A 17,321-nucleotide genomic window follows, 5' to 3' on the forward strand; every position below is an offset into this window, starting at 1 on the left:
CATGGCCCAGTTACATACGACCAACTCTAAATCAATTTCTCCAGTATTGCCTGCTAATTCTTCTTCTTTTTTTAACTAGTTTGCATATCCCAAGCCGAGGGATATGCAAACTAGTAGATGATGTCAAACGTTTAAAAAATGGTTGTACCAATTTACTCTGTGATCAGCAGTATATGAGAGTTAACACTGTTCCACATCCTCACCAACATTTGGTATTGAAAACTTTTTAATTTTAGCTATTCTGGTGGATGTGACAGAGTATGCCATCAAGTTCTTAATTTGCATTTCCCTAAATATTAACAAGGTTTAGCATGTTTTCATATGTTTATTGGTTATTTGAATATTCTCTTTTGTAGAATGTCAATTTAAGGGTCTTGTTCATTTTTTTTACTGGATTGTCTTTTTCTTCCTTATTTTATCCAGTGTGACAATCTTAGTCATTCATATTTAATGTAATTACTGATGTGAGTGGGTCTAAATCTACTATCTTACTATATGCTTCCAATTTGTCCCTCCAATTCTACATTCCTTTTTCTCTCTTCAAATATTCTTTTAACATTTTCATAGTGGTTATCTTACAAATTACAACATGCATTCTTGATTTTTCAAAGTCTGATGTTAACTGGTTCCCAGACAATGCTAATTTCCTATTACCTTCCCTACTGTTACCATAACCCAACAACACGTTACTATTACTGTTTTATAGAGTCAGATTTCATTTAGATTTTCCTATACATTTACCAGTTTCATTGTTCACCCTTAGTCTCCTCCTATTTATCTTCTCTTTATTATCTCTTTCTTTCTAAGCAAATTTTGGTTATATTTTGTGGTTCTTTTTATAATTTCTTAAGCTCAGTGTTTATCTAATTTTCAGCTTTTAGAAATTTTAATATAAACATTTAAGGCCATGAAATTAAGTTTCACTTTAGCTGAATCCCACAAGTTTTGATGCTCTGTTTTTTTAATTCAGTTCTAAATATTTTAAATTTCTGTTGTTATTGTTCCTTTGGTCATCAGTTATTTAAAAGTTTGCTTCTTAATTTCCAATGTATAGTTTTTTCCCTCCTGGTTATATTTTGTTACTGATTTTTAAGTTCATTGCACTGTGGTTAGAATATGTGATCTATCTGATACCAGTCCTTTGGGATTGATTGAGATGTGCTTTAACCCTAGTAATGGGTTGTTTCTTAACTGTTCAATGTGAGACTGATACAGTGTGCATTCTGCACTTACAGGGTATATTATTCTCTACGTACTCATTACATCCAGCTGTGCTATTCAGACATCCTATAGTCTTACTGATTTTCTGTCTACCTGATCCATCAGTTACTGCGAGACATGGGTCAAAATCCCTCACTGTGAGCAAAATTGACATTTCTCTTCCTAGTTCTGTCAATTTTCCCCTTATGCATTTTCTTCCTGGTGAATTGAACCTTTTACTATTTCCAACGACTCTCTTCATTTTTAATAATGCTTTTTTCTTATTTATTTATGTAAGTAATATGTGTTTTTTATGTATATATGTGTTTTTCATGCAACTTCAGGGCAGGAACACACACAGGAGATTGTCTGGCTTGGTAATGCTTTCTGCCTTACAGTCCTATCTGTCTCATACTGATACAGCTGTACCATCTTTCTATTTTAATATCTAATGTGACTGCCTTGTAGAAAGCTTTCTATAGCCTATGCTTTAGATATACTTCTTATAAACAGCTTAAAACTGGATGTTGGGGCTTCCCGTGTGGTGCAGTGGCTGGGAATCCGCCTGCCAGTACAGGGGACACAGGTTCGAGCCCTGGACCGGGAGGATCCCACAGGCCGCGGAGCAACTAAGTCTGTATGCCACAACTAAAATAAAATTTTAAAAAATAAATATATAAAAAACTTGATTTTGTTGATTATTAATCCAGTCTGACAATCTTCATCTTTTAACCTGAGCATCAGTCCATTTACATTTACCGATATATTTAAATTTTATGTTTTTATTTTGGCTATTTTTCTTACCTTTTCCACATTTCTTGCTTTCTTTGGATTGAACAAAATTTAGCCAATCCTTTTTGTTTTTTTTGGCTGCATTGGGTCTTCGTTGCTGTGTGCGGGCTTTCTCTAGTTGCGGAGAGCAGGGGCTACTCTTCATTGTGGTGCATGGGCTTCTCATTGTGGTGGCCTCTCTTGCTGCAGAGCATGGTTTCTAGGTGCACAGGCTTCAGTAGTTGTGGCATGTGGGCTCAGTAGTTGTGGCTCGCGGGCTCTAGAGCACAGGCTCAGTAGTTGTGGCACATGGGCTTAGCTGCTCCGCAGCATGTGGGATCTCCCTGGACCAAGGATCAAACCCGTGTCCCCTGCATTGGCAGGTGGATTCTTAACCACTGTGCCACCAGGGAAGTCCTGGCCAATCCTATCTCCTTCTACTAACTTAGAACTTACATATTTTATTTCTATTCTTTTGGTGAATTGCTTAGATTTTTTACCATTCATATTCTATGAAGACATAAATGTAATCAAGCTCTTGACCCCCCTCAAACAATATTAAAACCTTAGAATGCTTTTAAGTCAACCTCTTTCTTAACTTACGTATATCTGTGGTCATATAATTTAATGTTAGCTTTTGCTTTTTAAACCCCTAAATGATGATTACTGTAGTTTTACATAGGCAGTTTTTGTTTATATTTACCCACATTTCACTACTTTCTCTGCTTACTTTTCCTTCTTGCAATTCAAGCCTTTCACTTGTGATCACTCTACTTCTACCTAAAGAACATGCTTTCTTTAGTATTTCCCTTAGTGATGTCCACTGGGACAAACACGCTCAGGTTTCAAGGAAAACATCTTTATTTCATCCTCATCCTTGAAAGACGGTTGTTCTTAGTTTACAATCCCAGGTTACACAAGTCATCTCCTCACAGCACATTGAAGGTGTTGTTCCACTATCTTACAGCTTCCTCTGTTGCCAATGAGAAGCCGGCTGTCCTTGTAAATGTTGAATGTTGTTCCTTTGTCCCCGGTGCTTCTGCAGTTTCACTACAGTATGTACAGGGGTGAATTTCTTTCTATCTACCCTGCTTGGGATTTGCTGGATTTAATGAATCTAAGGATTGTTGTCTTCCTTTCTCAGGGCAGGTTCATGTCTAACTCATCCTTACCCTGAGTATGCCATCCTGTGTGGTAACGCACGGGAGGTCCTTTCAGGCTCCCATCTTAGGCAGGCCCTGGGCTTTATCATCTCCCCTAATCTAAGGAGTGTCAGCAAAAGCCTTCAAGGTAAAAGCCAGCCTCAGTACTCCATCTACTTTTATGTGTTCCTCTTTTTACTTAGCTTCTGACTTCTGAGACTTACTGCCACCTTGTCAATAAGTTTAATTTTTGGCTTCTTAAAAACATTTTATCCAGCATCCTTAGTTATTTTCAGCAGGAGAGGCAATCAGGATGTCCAGTCCACCAAACTGCTAGGAGCACAAGTTCTCATATGAAGTTTCTTTACAAGCCTACAGGTCATTCTGAAGTGCCCTCCCAGTTAGGAGCCAAAACATCTAGGAATGCTGCTCGATGGATGGTCTCTGGTTATCTCCTAATCATTATATCTAGTCATCTAACTTAGCCCTCAGTCCAGTTAACCCCACACCAGCAACTGACAGTGTCTACGCCTCAAGTGCTTACCATTCATGCCACCCACCCCCACCAGTGCTGAGATGACAAGTGTCCCTATGGTCCCGTCATCTCTCTGACCACTGCTTCTCTGTAAACGGGAATGACAGTGTCCCGACCATCTTCCTGGTCTCAAGATGCCTTATACACAGCAGGAATTCATTTACTGAGTGAATACATGACTCCACCATAGTCACTTACCAGGTGGTTTAAAAACAATGATATCATCCAAGAGCTTACACATTTCCTGTTCAAGGACTGCTAACGTGATTTTTCCATTTTGTTCCAGGGAGCTGAGGAACTGTACCATCTGATGAGTGAAGGCTCGGCATTTTGGAACTGCATCCTGACAATAAAAAAAGGATCATTCAAATGAATCCATGCATGCAGTGTTAACTGGATATTCCCTGGGAGCACAGCACTGCACTGGAAGAGGACAGAGCAGTGAGTCATATGAGGACAGACCCTGTGTTGGGGAAATAAAAATCTTTGGTAATACTTAGACCAGAACTCATGTTCTCCCAAATCCCAGTAGTAGTTTTTACTACATTAATAACAACATTAACTACACACTAAGTGCTTGCCAGGAACTTTTCCAAAAACTTTTATGTTCATTTTCTGATCTAATCCTCACAACACTTTGAAGGCAAGGTATTATTATTTCCAATTCAGGTGAGAAAACCAAGGTCAGAATGGCAGTGAGTTGGGGATTTGAGTTTGTCAGACCTCCAACTCATGCTCATAACTTGCTGCCATTCTGCTGCCAATGACATTCAAACCAGTAAACCCACAGCTCACTGTCGGCCCTCAATCCTTTTCACCTCTTGTTAGCATGTGACACTGCTAGTAGGTAAAGGCTTACCAGAAGAAATAAATGAAACTGAAAGACCCAAGAGGCCAAAATGATATACATTCTCCAACTTTTTCTATTGAGCCATCGCAGGATTCGAGACAGTCCTCAGTAGCACTTACACTACTACCAGCCCTGAAGAACACTCTGCCTTCTAAAGGACCCACTTAACTTACAAGATGTTTCTGGCTGTCAGGAGGAACGGAAAGACCTGCAGACACTTTTAGGAGCTTCACAATTAACTCAGCGGAAGATTCTTTTGCCAGGATGATGGATGGCTGGTAATGGCTGCTGAAATAACCTAGCACGCTCTGATATGACACAATATCCACAAGATGCCACGAGAGTGAGCTTGTCTGTCCAAGGAGAGTAAGTAGAGGAGAATCCTAAAAATGAAACACACATTCCTTTAGTTCCAGAGCTCCTATTTTTTCCAGAAATATGCATCTCTACCTAGTCTATGGAGTGACCACTAACATGGCCTATGATGAGCAGAGAAGAGTTAAGAAGTCAAATAAGTACCTGCTCAAGTTAGGAGAACTCGTGAAAGTAATAACCAAAGTTTTGGCAAAACACATTAAGATTTATAAGTATTCAGAACCCGATTTTCAAAGGAACTCTATGATCTGGTGGTAGAACAAGCAATTAAGGAGATATAAATTGAAATTGATTTTTATATTTGGTGTGGTTCCCTTAGACTATGAACTATATAAGAAAATCAGACACCTAGTTGAAGGCACATCCCGTATGCCATGCATATATTCACACTGAAAGAGGCACGAGGGGAACAACTTAAAAACCACAACTTCCTACAGAGTGAGGATCTAGAGAGCCTTGCCAAGTCTTTATCACAGGCTCTCCAAACTTACTGTTTGATCCACCAGTTGATCTTCCTTTGCCAATAAAATCATCATGAAAAGGAGGCAGACAATCATGCTCCGGGTCTCTGGGTGGGGACTGGGATTCCAGGCATCAGAGAGCACACTGACCCAGTTGACTTCACAGAGGACAGACCCCAAAAACAAGAAGCAGCTCTTGGGGCTTCCTCGTTCCACCTAAAAGGAAACAATGTTTTTAGCTATGTATCCTAAAAATGTATAGAAATCAATGTTTTCTAAATTATATATCTTTTAAATTATACTTTTTTCCCAGATTATAAAAATCATTCATAAACCTTCGGCCCTCAGAGATTTAGATTATAATGTTTTTCCTTCCATGTTCAATGTATGGCACAACTTCCAGCTTGTTTGGAGTTCATTATTTATTCCACTACTTTTTTTTTAATTTACTTTATTTATTTTTGTTTTTGGCTGCGTTGGGTCTTTGTGGCTCCGTGTGGGCTTTCTCTAGTTGCGGTGAGCGGGGGCTACTCTTCGTCGCAGTGCATGGGCTTCTCATTGCAGTGTCTTCTCTTGTTGCAGAGCACGGGCTCTAGGCGCACAGGCTTCAGTAGTTGTGGCACGCAGGCTCAGTAGCTGTGGCTCGCGGGCTCTAGAGCGCTGGCTCAGTAGTTGTGGAGCATGGGCTTAGCTGCTCTGCAGCATGTGGGATATTCCCAGACCAGGGATCGAACCTGTGTCCTGTGCATTGGCAGGCGATTCTTAACCACTGTGCCACCAGGGAAGTCCCTATTCCACTAATTCTTAACAGGAAAGGAATGATCTTCCCTAGCTACAGCCAGGGTGGCAAATCCCTGCCACAGTAAGTCACTGGTGCTCGAGGGAGCCTACCACAGTCCTCAAATGTGCTGGGAAAGACAAAGGTGATATATCTACTAGTCACTGGTTCCCAAAGCCAAGCGTGCATCAGAACCACCTGGAGGACTTGCGTGGGATGGGGGTTGGGGGGGTACCCATAGAATTTTTAATGTCCTGTATCTGGAGTAGGAGCAGGAATTTGTCTTCCTAACAAGTTCCCAGGTGGTACTGATGTTGCTGGCCCTAGGACCATACTTTGAGACCTACTATATTAGCATATATAATTTTATATGGCTTTTTTAGTGTAATGTTATGTTATAAATATATCCCCATATCATTAGTCTTTATAATTTTTGATGACTACATAATGTTTAATTATCCCATTTAAAATATAGCGGGGGGCTTCCCTGGTGGCGCAATGGTTGAGAGTCCACCTGCCAATGCAGGGGACACGGGTTCATGCCCCGGTCCGGGAGGATCCCACATGCCGTGGAGCGGCTGGGCCCTTGAGCCATGGCCGCTGAGCCTAGGCGTCCGGAGCCTGTGCTCCACAACAGGAGAGGCCACAACAGTGAGAGGCCCACATACCACAAAAAAAAAAAAAAAAAAAAAAAAAATAGCGGGGATGGGGGGCAAATGTATTTTAAAGTATATAATCAATATCAAAGTTATCTCTTATAAGCCTATTTCAAGTCTGTTTAAAATAAAACATGGCTAGCTATAAATTTTTCCTTTAAAAAGAAGATTAAAAAGCTCAACTCCATTTATAAAATCGCAATCAGTGGAATTTGATGATTCATGTCTTCCAATTAGTACCATCATTATATCATGCTATTTGCTCATTTTCCCTTTTAGAAAATGATTCTTCATCCTCCTTTATAATTTGTTCTCTATCTTCACCCTCGACCCCCTCACAAACATACTTTACTATGCCAGCAAGACTCATGGAACTGAAAGTTTCCCAGCTTCTGGGCCGGGCAAAGTTATCTATCATTAGACTAAAACTCCTAGAGATACAAAGTCTATAGCATCCCTTTATAGACCAATCTATTTAATTTGTCATATAGCTAAAGCTGCACTGTTACTTAAACGCTCTCTTACAGCTCTTTAAACAAAGGTTCAATTCCATATTCATAATGATGATGAATACCTACTTTGTGCCTGTCTCATAGGCTAAACCTAGCTATAAAATCATTCTTAACTTTGTATTTCACTAAGATGACTGTCCTCAGCTTTCCTTAGAGCTCAGCTACAGAGGAGTGGCTGACAAGAGTAGCAGTGGGTGGGGTCTCCACTTACAGCACTAAAAGACTGCAGTACATTTTACTAATTGTCATAAATAACTATGGATCTGCAGTAATTAAAGCACTTAGGGGCTTCCCTGGTGGCTCAGTGGTTGGGAATCCACCTGCCAATGCAGGAGACACAGGTTCGAGCCCTGGTCCAGGAAGATCCCACATGCCACGGAGCAACTAAGCCCGTGCACCACAACTACTGAAGACCGCGCGCCTAGAGCCCGTGCTCTGCAACAAGAGAAGCCACTGCAATGAGAAGCCCGTGCACCACAATGAAGAGTAGCCCCCACTCGCATCAACTGGAGAAAGCCCACACACAGCAACGAAGACCCAACACAGCCAAAAATAAACAAATAAATAATAATTTTTTTAAAGAAAAGCACTTAGAGTGTCTCAATAATAAATGTGAATTAGGTTATGAGTAAACACAAATGACTGGTGACTATGAACAAATAAACTGAAATGATCATAAAAAGCTAAGACAAGATTAAAGGGTTTTTTAAAACAAAAACTTAAGAACAACAGAAATGCCTGACTGGTATGCAAGTGACACTACTGTACCTGTTTTCTGTAACTGTTGCTTCTACTGCAAAAACTCCGCACACTTATTGGGACTTTTTCCAGGCCATTTCAGGTCTTTTCTATGATTATGATGCATTACTGGTTGTTACAATGTACTTCTGTCTCCTACAACCTAATATCCCCTTACATAACTGCTTAAAGAAACTAATGGTTTGAGTACCGATTTACATTCTACTTTAATAGAATATTTAACAAGAAGCAGTTTTAATGATACTATCCTAGAAAAACATGCATTCACAGAAACGCCAAGATTGAGTGTGACAAAGTGATTAAACTATGTATTTACATGATAATATCACCGAAATCTAGGGGACGACTGTCATATTACAGACAAAAATCTTTCTCTGGGTTTTCTGTAAATGCTGTCCAGTCATCTACTAACACAGTGAAATGATGTCCATAGGATGCTGCCTTACACAAGCACTGTCTGGGCGATACAGAATTCGGGCAGGGTCCACATTGTCACCCACTGCAACTGGGCCTGAAACCCACGGTGAACAGGTTGCTACCAAGAAGCCAGGCTGTGACATAGAGAGTAAAGGGCCTACCTTGAAGAAGGCCTCCATGAGCATCTGGTCAGGATGCAGGTCCCTCCACGGGAGTTTCTGGTAGGCACTGTGAAAAGCATACAGAATGAACTCTGGCATTTTGGGTGCTGTACATGCTTCACAATAATGTATCAGGTGTAACCGAAGGGCTCCGTCATCACCGGGCAAGAGCTTATCTAAAATTGAAAAAGAAAATATAGCTTAAGACCTTTTGGTTTATCTTTAAAACAAGTAAACGAACACAAAACACAAATTTGAACTGAAAGTCTAAAAACCTAACGTTCTCAATAATTACCCAGTTTCAAAGATTTTCACATACCAGGGAAAAAAGTGATGGCAGAGCAATAATAAAGAATGGTAATTTACTTACTAGGGCAACTGGAAAGAGCAGCTGGTGTGAGGGAGATAGCAGGCGTGAACAGTTTTTCTCTAAAACTCCTAAATATATGACTTTTTAACTCAAATACACTTCCACAACCACAACCAACTCTAGGCATCCCTTCAGTCTGTTGCCTTCAGCATAAATTCAGTCTCATGCATTTGACACCTCATTCATTTGGCACCTTGGAGAAATCGAATGTTCCTCAAAAGGAAATGTTCCAGGGACTTCCCTGGTGGCGCAGTGGTTAAGAATCCACCTGCCGGCCTTCCCTGGTGGTGCAGTGGTTGAGAGTCCGCCTGCCGATGCAGGGGACACGGGTTTGTGCCCCAGTCTGGGAGGATCCCACATGCCGCGGAGCGGCTGGGCCCATGAGCCATGGCCGCTGAGCCTGCGTGTCTGGAGCCTGTGCTCCACAACAGGAGAGGCCACAACAGTGAGAGGCCCGCATGCTGCAAAAAAAAAAAAAAAGAATCCACCTGCCAATGCAGGAGACACAGGTTCAATCCCTGGTCCGGGAATATCTCACATGCCGCAGAGCAACTAAGCAAGTGCGCCACAACTACTGAGCCTGCGCTCTAGAGCCCGCGAGCCACAACTACTGAAGCCCACACGCCTAGAGCCCGTGCTCCTCAAGGAGAGAAACCACCGCAGTGAGAAGCCCATGCGCCGCAACGAAGAGTAGCCCCCACTCGCCACAAGTACAGAAAGCTCACGCACATCAACGAAGACCCAACACAGCCTAAATAAATAAATTTATTTTTTTTAAAAAAAGGAAATGTTCCAAATGACTAAATCTTAACCCTTGGTGCAGTAAAACTAGACTGTTAACTGTCACTCAAGTAAGTCACTCTAAAACAAATTTCACACTCTTCTGTGACCTGAATCACTCAGTGTTATCCTCACGAGTATCAATTACTTTAGTGCCCTCAGGAGCATCTAGTCTGAAACAGATTTTTTCAGACTTTCTGGTTCTAAGCAAAGGAATGGAATTTGGTCAAAGAAGAGAGAGCCACATACAACGAGAGCAGAAACCTGATGGGAGTTTCTCAACACTGACTTTTGAAAAATGACTAATGAGCATCAACACATGATAAGTGGACTTATCACTGCTAACATTCCTGTGCCCTCAATCCCCAGTCCTCATGAAACAGTAACGTATGTTTTTAACAACCTTTTAAGACAGGGGTGAAGAGTAGCATTTGTTTAAATATGGATAAAAAAGATAGTTTTGTTTAAATTAGGATGGATACGTAGGAGAAGATGTCTAGGAGGTAATCTCTTAGGACCAGACCGAGCATCTCTAGTCCCAGCCCAGACACAAATAAGTTCTGTGACCTCAGACGAATTCATTTTGCTTTCAGATCCTCATTTTTTCTCATCCATAAAAACAGAGAGCTGAATCAGACGATCTCACTAAAAGGCTACAATTTAATACTACATCTTGCTGTGCACAGTTCTTCTGTTTCCTCTCTCTGAATTGAGCTGCCAATTCTTAATGTTATCTGTGTACTCTCCTATTCCTAGGCCACTTTTTTATTTGATATACACAGGCCTGTGAGAGTGCCTGCCCCTTTATACTAAGAAACTAAATAATAGCCTTCGTGACAATAATTTTATGCTGAAATATTTGTCTCACTATAAATATGTTGTGGATGGGAATACGCAGCTAGAAGTCTACCTTTCCAAAAAGAGAAAAAAAAAAAAAACTGAGTGCTATTAGGATTTCATGTGTTACTCACTGAACAAATACTTTTATCAAGTAGACGCTCAGAGTACGGCACTGTCCTAAGTCTTGGGTTGGGGAGAGATAAAAAGAAGAATGTTTCTGTGCCTAGAGTTTATATCTTGTAACGGGGGCGGGGGGGGAGGAGGAACAAAGAGGAGATCAGATATGTAAAAGGTCAATTAAAAATACTAAATGGGGACTTCCCTGGTGGTACAGTGGTAAAGAATCCACCTTCCAATCAGGGGACGTGGGTTCGATCCCTGGTCAGGGAACTAAGATCCCACATGCCGCGGGGCAACTGCAGAGCAATGAAGCCCGTGTGCTCTAGAGCCCGTGCACCACAACTAGAGAGCCCATGAGCACCACAGCTACTGAGCCCGTGTGCTCTGGAGCCCGTGCGCCTCAACTAGAGAAACCCGCGCACTGCAACAAAAGATACTGCGTGGTGCAACTAAGACCCGATGCAGCAAAATAAATAAATAAATATATTTTTTTAAAAAACCGCTGCATGAGGTACATCGAGACAACGGTATATTATTCAGCACTAAAAAGAAATTAGGTATCAAGTCATGAAAGACATGGAGGAACCTAAGTGCATATACTAAGCGAAAGAAGCCCATCTGGAAAGCTGCATATTGAATGATTCTAACTACATGATATTCTAGAAAAGCTAAGACTATGCAGAAAGTAAAAGAAATCAGTGGTTGCCAAAGGCTGGGGTGGGGGAGGGATGAATAGACAGAGCACAGAGGATATTTAGGGCAGTGAAACTACTCTGTATGATACTGTATGATACTGTATGAAACTACTCTGTATGATACTGTTACTACTTTGTATGATACTCTGTAGACACACATCATTATACATTTATCCAAACCCAGAGAATGTACAAGCCCCAGCATGAATCCTAATGTAAACTATGGACTTTGGGTAATAATGTGTCAGTGTAGGTTCATCGGCTATAACAAATGTACCACTCTGGTGGGGGATGGTGATAGTGGGTGGGGAGGGGGCTATGCATGCGGAGCAGGGAGGAAAGGGTATACGGAAACTCTCTGTGCTTTCTGCTCAGTTTTGCTGTGAACCTAAAACTACACTAAAAAAAAGTCAATTTTTGTATATATATAAAATATTGGATGATATATTGTTTTATATTATAACACATATATTATTGCTATATATATTTATACATATTATTATAATATATAGTCTATTATCTGATATGTTATCTACTATATATATTGTATATAAAATACTGGATGACATATTGTTAACTCCAGGACTCAGTGCCACATAAACACATGGTAGCCACGGGGGTGCACCACTCAGATCTCCCTTCAAACAGAACTTGCCACAGATCAGAGCACAGCACCTTTAGCACCAGAGTGGAGGCCATGCTCCTCCCAGGTAGCCCTCAGCCAACAACTAAGCACAGACCTGGCTGCTTCCGCCCAAGGTAGGATCCTCAAAAAAGAATCTTCGCTCTAGAACTCCCTAACCAGCCAGCCAATACTTTCTCAGAGCTGCCCTGCAGGCTGAGACTCTTCCTACTCTCCTTTCACAGGTGTTAGGCCTGCACCAGGGTCTGAAGGCTTTCCTTGCGCACCCTTATTCCTCTCCCTCTTATTTTCACAGGCATTATCCCAAATAAATCTCAGCATTCTGGCTCCATCATGGCGTCTGCTTCCCAAGGATTCAAACTGCAACAATGTGCTATAAAGGTTTAGAGGCAGGAGAGAAATGTATGCACATGAACAGATATGCAGGAGAATATAAAGGGCCCGAGGCTTCATCCAGGTAGTGGAATCAGCATAAGCAAAGAAGTGGCAGAGGGAAGATCCAAGGACTTTTAGGGAACAGTGAATGGAACAGTATGGCTGAATGGAATGCTTCCATAAAAAAAACATCACATCATGTTGAAGTGCTCTGAGCCAGACACATCTGAATGCTGAGCTAAAACATTATTACATTTAAAAGTTTCTGAATAAGAATATAATAGCATACAAACAGAATTTTTGGAAAATCAATCTAGTAAATAGGCAGGAACAGAAATGAGATAGGAAGGTTAGGAGGCTCTTGCAAGAATCTGGGTTGGGTGGACCTAATATCCTTACAAGCCTCCCAATACAAAACATTTAGATACACTAAGTAAAATACAACAACTCTGAAAATGCACAGCTACCTACATTCGGTGGAAGAAAAGAGGTCAGAAGCAGAGAGACTAGGAAAGCAGAGTATTAAACTGATGCGGAAGCCTCAGTTGCCCTGGGGCTGTTTGCTTATGTGGGGTTTTCAACAGCACAAGGAAACAGAAAACAAGATCTTCTAAGGGCTACACTCTCACTGAAAGGGCAGATAAGGGGGGAGGGGAACGGATCTTCTCTGCCTTAGCCTGGACTGGGAGTCAGGGAGGCAAGAAAGCTGATTGTGATAATTGAGTATGGGGTTTGATTTCATGTATCTGTGTAGTGTGAGAAACCCAAAGCCAAGGAATTACACAGAGCCAAATGGCAACAAATGCAGATCTTCTCTAGAGGCATACACCCTCATCCTAGTCCTCATGGAATTTTCACAGATAAAGTCTCTCTAAATATGGGCTCACAATAGAAAATTACAAAATACACAAGGAAACAAGCCTCTGAAGGAACATCAAATAGAAGCATGAGCCACCCCCGAACAGAAACTTGAGATGATGGAATTACTGCATACAGCTCATAAAGGAAAGGAAGTATGTTTAAACATTTTAAAATAATAAAAATTGAAATTTTAAATTAAAGAAAGAAGATGCTATCAAAAAGGATCTGGATAGGGACTTCCCCGGTGGCGCAGTGGTTAAGAATCCACATGCCAGTGCAGGGGACAGGGGTTCGAGCCCTGGTCCGAGTAGATCCCACATGCCGCAGAGCAACTAAGCCTGCAAGCCACAACTACCAAGCCTGTGTGCTACAACTACTGAAGCCCACACGCCTAGAGCCTGTGCTCCACAACAAAGATGAGCCACCACAATGAGAAGCCCGTGCACTACAATGAAGAGTAGCCCCTGCTTGCCGCAACTAGAGAAAGACCGCGCGCAGCAATGAAGACCCAACACAATCAAAAATAAATAAATAAATAATTTTTTTAAAAAATAAATAAATATTTTTAAAAAGTATCTGGATAAATTTTATAAACAAACATTACTTCTAGAAACTGAAATGAAAAATTCAATGGATTTTTTTTTTAAAGCAGACTAGACATAGCTGAAGAGATGGAATGGAGAAAGCTGGAAGAGAGATCTCAAGAATTTGCCCAGGGGAATTTCCTAGCAGTCCAGTGGTTAGGACTCTGCACTTTCACTGCTGAGGGTGCGGGTTCAATCCCTGGTTGGGGAACTAAGATCCCACAATCCACTCGGTGTGGCAAAAAAAAAAAAAGAATTTGCCCAAAATGAAGCAGAAGAAAACACACCAAAAAAGTGAAAAGTCACAGAAGATAGAATGAGGGTCACCATGGGGGAAACACAACATTTGAAAAGAGAAAGCCATAACTGATGACACTCAGCACTATCTCCCGAAAAAGATGATAAGTTACACACTTCACACTAAATAATTGTATGGGTGACCTTTCTTTGGTCAAAGATGACAGCCTACAAATAAAGTAAAAGTAAATAAAGTAGAAAATCAGAGGAAAAAGATTAACTGAATTACTTAAGGAAAAGTGAAAACTAACCAGAGACATGATATAATATCTTCCTACCTTTAAAACTCTCGTGCAATGAGTCAATGCAATCAGTGAACAACTGCACGATGCTTGAGGCCACCACAGCATCACTCTCCAGCCAGGGGTAATGTCGTTGGCTGCTTTAAATAAAAGAAACACACACTTAGAAAGGAAACACTATGATTAAATTACTGTACGTCCCAGAGTCTGGGGTTTGCCTAAGTTCTAGAAAACTGTGTTATGTAGCCCTAAGACATATTTAGAGCACTTTAAAGACTGTAAATTCCTGGAGGTGAATTGTAGCTTTTAATATCAATCATATAATTTTATTTACTTTCCTTCCTAACCTTTATTCCAATGTAATTAAGTTTCAGAAGTGTGCTATCTCAATAACTATTAAATTAACACCTTTTACAACACATCCAATTTATGCCCGTAAACCCATCCCTTGTGTATCTTGGTTATATTTCAAATGCCTTAGAAGACAGTTTTCTCTACCTAAAGCATGGGGGGTGAAAAGTCATGTAAAAAAAGATGGTCAAAAATGAACAGAGAGGAAATAACCAAAGGAAAAACTCTTTATATGAAATTTTTAGTTTCTGAATCTGGTATAGAAAGTTCAATATAAAAATAAATTCCATTAGTTCTTCTTGGAAATAGACAGGAAGCCTAAATTATGGTAAGCAGTCTCACGGTCACCACAAAATCCTGAAGCTTGTGGATTGTCTAAGGATAGCCCTCTGGGAAAAGCAAAGACCCAGAACTTTTTCTGTTTTCCTCAATGGGCTCTTGAAGCAGCCTGGATGATACAAACAATCTGGACATGGGGGTCAAAGCTCTACCCTGGTCCCAGTCTAGCCCTCACCAGCTGTGGGATTTGAGCAAGACATTCAAGTTTTCTGAATCTCAGGATCAGATTAATTCATACTTATGAAAACACTTTAAATACTGTGATATATACTGTGTAATTCTTACAGAACTCTGGACATCTACCTTTTGTTTGTATGCTTTTAGAGGAAAAAAGACTCGTAAGGCAACTCTTTGCATTCGGACAGCTCAATACCTCTGTTTTAAATGCTTGTGAAATATGCTTTCATTTAGTTGCAGAGTTCATGTTAAAAGAGCAATTCCCACCCAGTAATTTGAAAGCCAACTTAGTTCCAAAAAATATCTGATACTAGGTTTACCTAGGTAAAATCAAGTTAGCCTCATACTTTGCAGTGTTATATTATCAGAACCTAATTCAGGAGAACAACATCCGTTTTTCTGAAATTAAATACCAACCTCATTCAACTTCTTTATTGTGGAAAACTGGAAATGAGTGTCCAGTTTTGCTTCAAAATCAATAGCTTTGATCAATCAGACTAACAATTCCACAAACAGAAAATGTCTTAAGTTTACTTTGTAAAGAAGCGTTCTCTAAATTTAAAATCAAATCTGTGAATCATCAGCTGGACCAAAACACCATCCGAACTTTAAGTCTATAAATTTCAAAGAAATTTGAATATCAGAAAAACTATTTACCTTTCATTGTCCTCCAAAACCAGTATCCATGGCTTAAAGAGCTGGACGATTACTGAATGTAGGGATCTTAGCACTAAAACAAAGCAAAATTTTTAGAGACAAGAAACAAGCCCATCAAATGGAGATGGCCAACAGGCACATGAAAAAATGCTCAACACTGCTAGTCATCAGGGAAATGCAAATCAAAACCACAATGAGATATCACCTCACACCTGTCACAATGGCTATCAGCAAAAAGAACACAAATACCAAATGTTGGCGAAGATGTGAAGAAAAGGGAACCCTTGTACACTGTTGGTGGGAATGTAAATTGGTGCAGCCACTGTGGAAAACAGTATGGAGGTTTCTCAAAAAACTAAAAATAGAACTACCATATGATCCAGCTATTCCACTCCTGAGTGTATATCCAAAAAAAAAACAAAAGCACTAATTCGAAAAGATATTATGCACCCCAATGTTCATAGCAGCATTTTTTAAAATTGCCAAGATATGGAAGCAACCTAGGTGTTCATCAACAGATGAATGGATAAAGAAGATGTGGCATACACACACACACACACACACACACACACACACACGTATACACACAATAAAAAAGAATGAAAATTTTCCATATGCAGCAACATATGGAGGGTTTGGAGGGCATTATGCTAAGTGAAATAAGTCAGACTGAGAAAGACAAATACTATATGATACCACTTATATGTGGAATCTAAAAAATAAACTAGTGAATATAACAAAAAAGAAGCAGACTCACAGATATAGGGAACAAACTAGTGGTTACCAGTGGGGAGAGGGAAGGGGGAGGGGCAATATAAGGGTAGGGGATTAAGAAGTACAAACTATTAGGTATAAAATAAGCTACAGAGATATACTGTACAACACAGGGAATATAGCCAATATTTTATAATAACTATAAATGGAGTACAACCTTTAAAAATTGTGAATCACTATATTATACACCTGTTACTTATATAATATTGTACATCAACTATACTTCAATTAAGAAAAAGAAGAAACAAGTCCACCCTTTGTCAAGATCATTGATAACTATATAGAAAATCTTCTTATCATCTGTATATTCATAAACCTATGGTGATATACAAACAACATATTTAATATAACTAAACATGTTTCAGTTTTCATTTGCTGCAATGAAATTCCTTAAATTGAAGAAGTTTTATTATAACACAATGTCATGGAAAATTTAAAACACGCATTTTTAAAAAATAAAAACTTAAACACTCTTAATGAGATAAATAATAGGAAGAAAGAATTGGAGACTGAAACCTATCTCTTTGTACTTCACCTTACAAAGGAGAAGCAGAAACAAGCTGAAGCAAGCACCCACTGGTAAGTGAATATAGGTATGA

General features: G+C 40.1%; 1 protein-coding gene across 1 annotated transcript in view; it reads right to left on the reverse strand.

Moving 5' to 3' along the window:
* Positions 1-17,321, reverse strand: part of EPG5 (ectopic P-granules 5 autophagy tethering factor) — a 126,635-nt gene that overhangs the window by 13,199 nt on the left and 96,115 nt on the right. The window contains exons 34-39 of the mRNA XM_060118603.1: positions 15,949-16,021; positions 14,461-14,564; positions 8,618-8,793; positions 5,365-5,550; positions 4,672-4,881; positions 3,847-3,991 (exon numbers count right to left, since the gene is read on the reverse strand). Coding sequence (XP_059974586.1) covers positions 3,847-3,991; positions 4,672-4,881; positions 5,365-5,550; positions 8,618-8,793; positions 14,461-14,564; positions 15,949-16,021 — 894 coding nt within the window. The remainder of the gene's footprint in view (positions 1-3,846; positions 3,992-4,671; positions 4,882-5,364; positions 5,551-8,617; positions 8,794-14,460; positions 14,565-15,948; positions 16,022-17,321) is intronic.

Source organism: Mesoplodon densirostris, chromosome 15, assembly GCF_025265405.1.
Source record: "Mesoplodon densirostris isolate mMesDen1 chromosome 15, mMesDen1 primary haplotype, whole genome shotgun sequence".
Lineage (NCBI taxonomy): Eukaryota > Metazoa > Chordata > Mammalia > Artiodactyla > Ziphiidae > Mesoplodon > Mesoplodon densirostris.